At 34.7% G+C, this 8,555-nt stretch overlaps 2 protein-coding genes across 2 annotated transcripts; both read left to right on the forward strand.

The window, feature by feature from the left end:
- Positions 1-929: 929 nt before the first annotated feature.
- LOC7479677 (uncharacterized) lies at positions 930-4,930 on the forward strand. The gene is made up of 6 exons (XM_002300669.4): positions 930-1,861; positions 2,553-2,752; positions 3,464-3,604; positions 3,794-3,874; positions 4,436-4,560; positions 4,651-4,930. The coding sequence occupies exons 1-6, from the start codon at positions 1,639-1,641 to the stop codon at positions 4,697-4,699; spliced, it is 819 nt and encodes a 272-aa protein (XP_002300705.1). The 5' UTR covers positions 930-1,638; the 3' UTR covers positions 4,700-4,930.
- A 2,209-nt stretch (positions 4,931-7,139) lies between these two features.
- On the forward strand, positions 7,140-8,074 carry LOC18096091 (gibberellin-regulated protein 11). Its single transcript, XM_006386113.3, has 3 exons — positions 7,140-7,277; positions 7,435-7,480; positions 7,715-8,074. Exons 1-3 carry the CDS (start codon positions 7,149-7,151, stop codon positions 7,882-7,884), a joined length of 345 nt encoding a protein of 114 aa, XP_006386175.2. The 5' UTR covers positions 7,140-7,148; the 3' UTR covers positions 7,885-8,074.
- The last annotated feature ends 481 nt before the right edge of the window (positions 8,075-8,555 follow it).

The following is an 8,555-nucleotide window of genomic DNA, read 5'->3' on the forward strand; positions in this document are numbered from 1 at the left end:
AAAAACTTTTTAAAATATTCTTTTAAACTTCATTGTTAATATGTATAGCTTATATTTACATGGATTTTTTCATATGAAATATTAAAACTTTAATTTTTTTAAAATTTTTCCGGATTGATTCGGGTTGACCCATGAAACTCGGGACCCGACCCCTTGACCGGGTCAACCCCCGAGCCGGGTTTAATAACTATGATTCTTTGTGTTCCCTCTCTACTGGTATGGATGTGTTTTTGCTTTCATTTTGCTTGTTTTCCTTTAAATTGTCCAAACTTTATTTATCAGATATATATAAATAAAAAAATAATAATTATAAAATATTTTTTAAATATTTTTAAATATTTCATTTATAGTTTTGACTAAGATCTCATTTATCTCAGACCATTATTTCACCCAAACCAGTAAGGGTTATTTTTTGAATAGTGAACAGGTTATGGATAATAGATAGGTTTTGAATATTATCAAATTCAATAAAAAACTCATTAGAACTTAATCTAAAATTATATATTTATATTGTATAGATATATTTATAAAATATTTAGATTTTTTTAAAATAATACGATAAATACATATCTTAATATTAATATAAAACACACACATCCATATATATAAGTATAATACTTATAATTTATATCGTTTAATACACACATGCCTTATATATATATACTATTATTTTTAATTAAATAACAAATAATAATTAGACAATAAATACTTGAAACTCAATAAATAATTGTATAAATTATTTATTTAATGAATATTAGATAGAATATAAATATTAAAAAATTCAATTTTAAAATTTTACTGAATACTTCCAAAAAAGATAGGCCACCTAACTCACCTTAATTGTGATACCTTACCAAATAAAGAAAATCTCAACGCACACACATTCTTCATTACTCTATGGTCAATTAGATCAATCCTTAATTTCCACCTGTTCATTTTAAATAAATATATTACCCCACACGTACCATCCACATGCTTAATTAGTTTAATGTTTATTATGCTAATCCGTAATCCAACCTTATTTTTAAATAAAAATATTATGAAATTGTCAGATTAATTTTTTCAGAAAATCATCTGATGCATTCATATGATTTATTTTATAAATCAATCCGATACGGCAGACCGGTAACCGGTTTATCACCCACCTGGAAAATGCCATTTTTTCGGTGCGCACGAAAAACCAGCTCCGTTAACAAACCACGTACAAAAAAGAGGCCATCCACCGTGACCACATAAATTCAAAGTGGGCTTGCCACCATAATCATCCACTATAATGGTTGTTGAGCAGCCTATCCCATTACTGCAGCAAAAATACAAAGTAGCAGCCCACTGTCCATCTTCTTCTTCTTACCAAACTCTCCTCATCTCCACGTGTTCTAACATAACTCGCATTGATCAGCACTCCTTGCTCCTGTTCCTGTCCCTTCCCACAGCTGATCTTGATCACAACCTTCTTCCGTGTACCTCCTCCATAGACATCAACGATCCACGGATCTAGCATTTATTACTACATCAACAACAAAACTACTTAATTATACGTGATCACTTCACTCTCCCGTAACTGATACGCCGCATCGAAATTAGGAGCGCAGAGAGAGAGAGAGAGAGAGAGGAGAGAGTGTTAGCAAGAGGAATAAAATGAAGGCAACGAAGAGGCCAGTCCAGGCAGTGGCGACATGGGCAAGGAGGCAACCACCGAAGATCAAGGTGTTCTTAGCGGTGGTTTCAGGGTTGGCAGCGTTGGTTTTTCTCAGAATGGTTGTTCATGATCATGACAACCTCTTTGTTGCTGCTGAGGCTGTTCATTCTATTGGAATCTCTGTTCTTATTTACAAGCTCATGAAGGAGAAGACTTGTGCTGGTAATGGATATGATGCATCTCTCTCTTTCTTTTATGATTATCTCAAATTTATTTATTTTATTCCGCTGATTTAATTTTCTAAGCAATTGCTTGTGAAATGCAATTGGGTTTTTGTTTGTGATGTTAAAGGGTATGAGTTTAGTCATTTTAGTTCTATTTGTGATTGTAAAGTGTAAAAGGTTTGGTTTTTTGAGATTACTTTTATTGAAGAGGACCATCGAGTCTTTTGCAGGTAATTTCAAGCTGAAAAGCTTAGACCATAAAAAATTATCCAAAGATTTTTGGATGATGTTAGGGTTTTGGTGCAATAGTCACGGGGTTTACGTCAATCTTGCATAATGGTTTTACCAGGGTTTCCTTTTGTTTTCTGTATATGGTGTCTAATCTTTTCATACGGGGAAATCTGTTGGTGTCAAGAATTTGTGTTGAGGGGTGAGGGTCTAATGTGCTAATTGAGGATAAGCAGTTTTTATTGAAGAAAGCAAGATCAAATTTCTTTGTATAATGTATAGATAATTGCTCGGTAGATGCTACTATCTGTCTCGTGAGTGCAATAGTTTTCAATATCGATCATGTAACTCATTGCGATTAAGCGCATGTTCTACATTCTGTCTCTGTGTTTCGCACCAACTCAACTCTGGTATTTTGTTTTGTCTCTATTTTGGACTTTTCTAATTTTAGAACTTTGTAGGACTTTCACTGAAATCACAGGACCTCACAGCTATATTTTTAGCTGCTAGGCTCTATTGCAGTTTTGTCATGGAGTATGACATACACACTCTACTTGATTCTGCTACCTTGCTGACAACCCTTTGGGTAATCTATATGATCCGCTTCAACTTGAGGTCCAGTTACATGGAAGACAAAGATAACTTTGCAATTTACTATTTGGTGAGTCTTGTGCATTTGTTGAACTGAAATAATCCACAGATAGAATTTTCTTTTCTTTTTTTGGAATTTCAGTGTTAGGAACTTAGGATTTGGGAGTGAGTATGTTTTAGTATGGAAGTTAAACTGCAAGTGTTTTCTTAGATATTCAATCAGTTAGCTAATCCTTTTAGTTAAGTATTCCTGATTTTACTCCACTCAACAAGATTATCAGTTACTTTGGCTTAAGTATTAAATGATTTTAACCAAAAACCATTCTAATAGGAGACCTAATAGTTTGCCTATTTTTAGCATTTAAGTTAAACTGCAATTTTTCCCAGGTCTTTAAACAGCTAGCTTGTCCTGTACACTAAACATCCCTGATTATACCATGCCACCCTTCAAGATTTTATCAGTTACTCGTGCATGCAGTGCTTAAGCGAGTTTAAAGAAAACCATCGTGATGTGCGCCTATTGAATTGGTGGGCCGGCACGCTATGTGCATTCTTGGTTTCATGTTGGTGTTGCCATCAATTTGCAAGATTTGTACTTAGCTTATGATGTTTTAAACCCACAAAGAAAGGAATAAACAAATTTCTTATGATATAGTAGCTCTTTTCTTTCTTTTAATCAGGCTTATAATATAGTTTGATCATGATTTTTTTAGTCTCAATTTGCTGTTTATTGTTTTTTTTCCCCTAGAAGTAACACGTGTCTTCTCTTCTTCTCAAACAGGTGATACCATGTGCTTTACTAGCTTTGATTATTCATCCAACAACACATCATAACATATTCAACAGGATTTCCTGGGCCTTTTGTGTTTACCTTGAATCCATTTCAGTGTTGCCTCAGCTGCGAGTGATGCAGAACACAAAGGTATGACTGAGAATAAAATGTGCACTCTTTTTAACTTTCTCTAACGGATCATACTTTTTGCAAATATGGGACTGATGGTTGTGCAGATTTTCGTCTTAGTCAATGCCCAGATGATATTGGTATTTTTTTTAATGTGTAGATGACCTTCACATGACTATTCTTGCTCATCTTTCTTTTGTCTGATTTCAGATTGTTGAACCATTCACAGCACATTACGTATTTGCACTTGGAGTTGCCAGGTTTTTGAGCTGTGCACACTGGGTCCTCCAGGTTTGATGATGCGTCTTCAAACTCCTTTTAGATTTTGGGATATAACTTGGTTCTGCTATTGCAAAATTGCTGTTAGGCATTCATTCTCACAGCGCACTTGTCCAACACTAGGCTGAATACTTGCATGCACAGAGCACAGTGATGTTTGTCCACGAAATTGATCAGAACAATAATATAATTGCTTCAAGTAGAACTTATTTTCCTCTCGTATCTAAGTTCTATTATGCTTGGAAGAGCGCTGATTATGTTACAACTATTTTTTTTGTATGAAACCATCGTCTTGCAGTCTTTACGTACAAATACACATCAATTTTCTGCTTGACCACCCCTGCCCCTGTGGACACACATGAAGCATTCACACATATGCATCGCATTTGTGCACCCATATGTATATATGGCCATCTTATTGTCCATTTTTGGTTCACTGTAAAACTCTACGTTACTCTGCTGGGGCTAGTACTTGTGCTCGACCACAAATCAGAAGGCATAAAGTGACAATGCTAGCATGAATCATTTAAATAGCCACTCTTATCTAAGGATACATATTATCTCTATATGCAGGTATTGGACACTCGAGGACGCCTATTGACAGCACTGGGCTATGGACTGTGGCCTTCGATGGTCCTGCTTTCAGAAATCGTGCAGACTTTCATTCTTGCTGATTTTTGCTATTACTATGTCAAGAGGTAGGGTTATGGGCAACGAGCCTTCTTTTCAGAAAACACTAGACATAACGTTTCAGATGCTCTCTCTAACATATGTTTGGTTATTTGCAGTGTTCTTGGTGGACAACTTGTTCTACGGCTCCCCTCAGGAGTGGTGTAAGCTAGTGTGCCCCGCATAATCTGCCAAGCGCCTCCACTGATAACTACCACGATACAAAGCAGCTTTGGTTGCGTTTGGGCCATCCAGATAGTGTGCTCACGCATGTTCTCTTTTGCAGGCATTAGAGTTATTGTAGTAAGTGGGACTGTAAAGTTGGGTCACGCTGCATGTTGGTATTTTGGTAACTTAATAATTAAATAGAAAAAATATTATTGAAAATGTTAGAATTCATGACGTGGATAAGAGTTTACCAAATTAACCCGAGTTAGCCAGCTGGATTTGAGATTAGAATCTTTTTTCATAGTTCATTTAAGCTTCTGGTGCAAAAAATGCATCGTAAAGTACCTCTTGTTAATAGTGCTATAGTGAAATTCTCGGCTTCCAGCTACAACAAAAGGAGATTAGATATGTGAGTGGCAAAAGCAAGTGCATGAAGAAACTGTGTATTGCTGAGAAGATGTACCTAAAATGTTCAAGATTTCTAATTCAATTTAATTTTATATATATTCTAAATAGTACAATTAAATTCGATTATATAATTTAGTATTTATTCTAAATATAAAAATTATAATAAATTATGAATTGAATTAAAATGACATAAATTTAAATTCAATTATTCATATGATTTGCCTGCATACAGTTAGTGTTAAATAGACCACCGGTAAAATAACTGCGTGGATAATCAGTGGGTATGGTGTGGTCCATGCACTAGTGTCCAAAAGGCTCTACTGGGCCTTTGGCTAATCTGGATATGGCTCAATGTTCATTAACCCACCAATGCTTTTACGTGGCACCCTAATATCTTTATCTCTCGTAGCTTTGACCGCTCTCCTTTCATCATCGATTTTCTACAGCTTTTGCTCACGCCGTGGTCCAGCTGTATGTGTGTTACAGATTATCAAGAAAAAAAAAATTTATTTGTAGGGTTTGGTACCGTAAAATAGGGCATGGCCGCAAAGCAATCCAAATGACGTCGTAGCATTATGAATTCGGCGGCACTGCAAATCTCTATCATGTCTGTGCACCTAAATACTTTCTGACAGACCAATAGCCAGTTTCATAAAAAATATATGTGTGGTGAGAATCCAGCTATGTGTCTGATTCTGTAATGGCTTGGCAGGTACCAGAATGGCTATTTGGAATCTACGAAGCGTGTCCAGATTGGTGCTCGTATTAATCGCTTTATATCTTTCTTTCTTTTTTACTGTGTTTGTATAATAGATTTTTTTCTAATTTTTAACAGCAATATATTAAAATTATATAAAACAATATTTAAAAATATTAATTTAATACTTTTTAAATTAAAAGTAATTTAAAAAGCAAAAACAAATGAAATACATAATATAATTGTGGTAGATTAAAAACTCGATTGGAATCGCGATGATTTTAGTTTTTTGATGCTCTTCAAAAACATGTTTGACTTAAAAAAAAAATTAAATTGAAGTTTTTTTAGTGTGGTTTTTAATTATTTTAAAGTATTAATATTAAAAAAAATCATTTAAATATATTTTCAAACGAAAAACACTTTCAAAAAATATTATTTACCATTATATAAACATGCACTTAGAGCCCATTTATTTTTGCATTTTAAATATATATATTTTTTTTTAATATTATTAAATTATTTTAATATATTAATATATTAAATAAAAAATATTTAAAAAAATAACCATTAAGTTATTCAGTTTGAATGTTGGTGTGTCTGCATATAAAGGTCTGTAAAAGATTCAGTACACTGCAATACTTGTGCACTTGCATAGACAAAGGAAATTTGACAGCTTGAAGTCCTTTGACAACGTTATTTGGTTGACTTTGCGTCAAATTCCAGTCACAGAACAAGGTTAATTAATAGCTAGTTTGGAGTCAAATTCAGTCAAACTTGTCCTTCCTGTGCTGTTCAATCCGGGTTCGATCACTTTTCGCAAACCATTTCCTCCGTGGTGTGAAGACTGGCTATTAAAGAAATTAAAAAGAATGTTGAAATCGTAATTAATTTAAGAACATTATGGCAAAAACATGTGCTAAACCCATTGGATCGATGCTATCTAACATTACAGTGAATAACTTTCTACTGTGCATTTGGAAGATTCCAAAAATATTCTTCTTTCATGACCGTAAAGGAAGTTTTATAATTAATTAATTGAGGATGGATGTACATGTATATACACTTAATTTAATTTGGATTAAATATAGATTAAATAGAGATGCCTTGAACCTTTCTTTTTTTTTTATAAAAAAAAAAAAAAACCCTGCAAAACAACCGCCCCAGTAAATCTAATATTATCCCCAGGCACTAACAAGTAACAAGGGACCATAGTATAATTAGTGCTGCAGATCAACCCTCGGTTTCGTATATGTATTCCAGCAGGATGTCCAGTTTTTACCTACTTTCTGTTTTTTATTCTCAAATTCTAGCTATAAATACAGCCACGGCCCTTTCTCCTATTTCATGCAGTCAAACAAGGAGTTCGAAACAAAACTGAAAGCTCTAGTCTCCAGTGGTGATTATACTTTAGCAATGGCTATTTCGAAGCTTTTGATCGCTTCACTTGTCGTATCTCTCCTTGTGCTCCAGGAGGTAAAGTATTCATGAGTCTTACAGCGTATATATGTCCTCCTTTAATTTGGATTTGAGGGTTGTCGAGTTCATTTCTTTCCTCTAGTTTCTCTGAGGCTGAACCCTCGATTACTAAAAATATACATTAAAAAAAAAACATGGCATTTGAATGATGCAGGTGAACGCAAGCCGAGCTGCAAGCACTATTCCTGGGAAAAACATGGGTACGTAAACTCTTGAACCTGCCCACAACATCATCAGGTGGTTGAATGGCTTGTGTTAAAGAATCAATCTACCCTTAAGGTCACATGTAATTGGAATAACCTATGGTTATTTTACATGTTAATCTAACAATATCGAGTTAAATTATTGTTTAAACATCAGCACGTACGTCTTAATTAATTAAATTCATGGGTACTGCACTTAATTCTTGCCAATTCATTTGGCTTTGTGTGCAGATTGTGGCGGCGCTTCCGGGACATGCAGTAAAGGATGCAAATGTGACCATAAAGGCACTTCCGGCAACCTAAAGGATGCAGTAAAGGGTGCAAATGTGACCATGAAAGATACCTGCCCTTGCTGTGGCGCCACCATGACTCCTCCTGGTGGCAGACGCATGCGTCCTTGAAATTAGCTTTGGTCTACTTGTAAAATGCACGTTCTGATTCTCCACATATACCAAGAATAATCGTTGGAGTTTGAATAATCTATCTATGAAGTTGTACTTTCTTAATACATACGATCGAGGGATGTCGTTTTCTCTAGTTTTCCTTCTTCTTTTTTTGTATTATATATTTTCTGAATTATTTGTTTTTCCAGATTTCGTTTTTCTCTACTTTCTTTACGTAAGTGAAATTTGAATCAAATTAACAATCGATCAGCTAACCAAAATCCTAAAAGAAAAAAAAATGGAGGAGGAGGAGGAGGAGGAGGAGGAGGAGAAAATAGTAATAAATATCCGTTCTTCTATTACCTTGGATTATTTTTCAATGCCGGACTGGTATCCTCGAACCACTCTAAAAGCAATATTGCCTTGGCCTTTGCTCCTCTTTCTAATTACGAGGTTTTGTGCATTTAATATTATCCCGAATTGGGCCTCGGTTACTTGCTTGTTTATGTGCAAAAATCCCTATCGCTTCGGCTTAAGGTGGTATTGAACTATTGAAGTGTGGAAAAATCTCCGGCCATCAACTACGTTTTAAACCACACGTACGTACGTACTGATGGATTTCATTCAGATTTATATAGATAGAACATTAGGATAAGGATTTAGCACTTGGTGAATTCTTTTTATGACGT

Source organism: Populus trichocarpa, chromosome 2 (genome assembly GCF_000002775.5).
Source record: "Populus trichocarpa isolate Nisqually-1 chromosome 2, P.trichocarpa_v4.1, whole genome shotgun sequence".
Lineage (NCBI taxonomy): Eukaryota > Viridiplantae > Streptophyta > Magnoliopsida > Malpighiales > Salicaceae > Populus > Populus trichocarpa.

Bases quoted from the DNA above. Each gene is read 5' to 3' on its own strand.
- LOC7479677 (XM_002300669.4), top strand. From the start codon at position 1,639: ATGAAGGCAACGAAGAGGCCAGTCCAGGCAGTGGCGACATGGGCAAGG. The intron at 3,605-3,793 runs GTATGACTGAGA...GTCTGATTTCAG, and splicing joins GAGTGATGCAGAACACAAAG to ATTGTTGAACCATTCACAGC. The intron at 4,561-4,650 runs GTAGGGTTATGG...GGTTATTTGCAG, and splicing joins TGCTATTACTATGTCAAGAG to TGTTCTTGGTGGACAACTTG.
- LOC18096091 (XM_006386113.3), top strand. From the start codon at position 7,149: ATGCAGTCAAACAAGGAGTTCGAAACAAAACTGAAAGCTCTAGTCTCC. The intron at 7,278-7,434 runs GTAAAGTATTCA...TGAATGATGCAG, and splicing joins CTCTCCTTGTGCTCCAGGAG to GTGAACGCAAGCCGAGCTGC. The intron at 7,481-7,714 runs GTACGTAAACTC...CTTTGTGTGCAG, and splicing joins TATTCCTGGGAAAAACATGG to ATTGTGGCGGCGCTTCCGGG.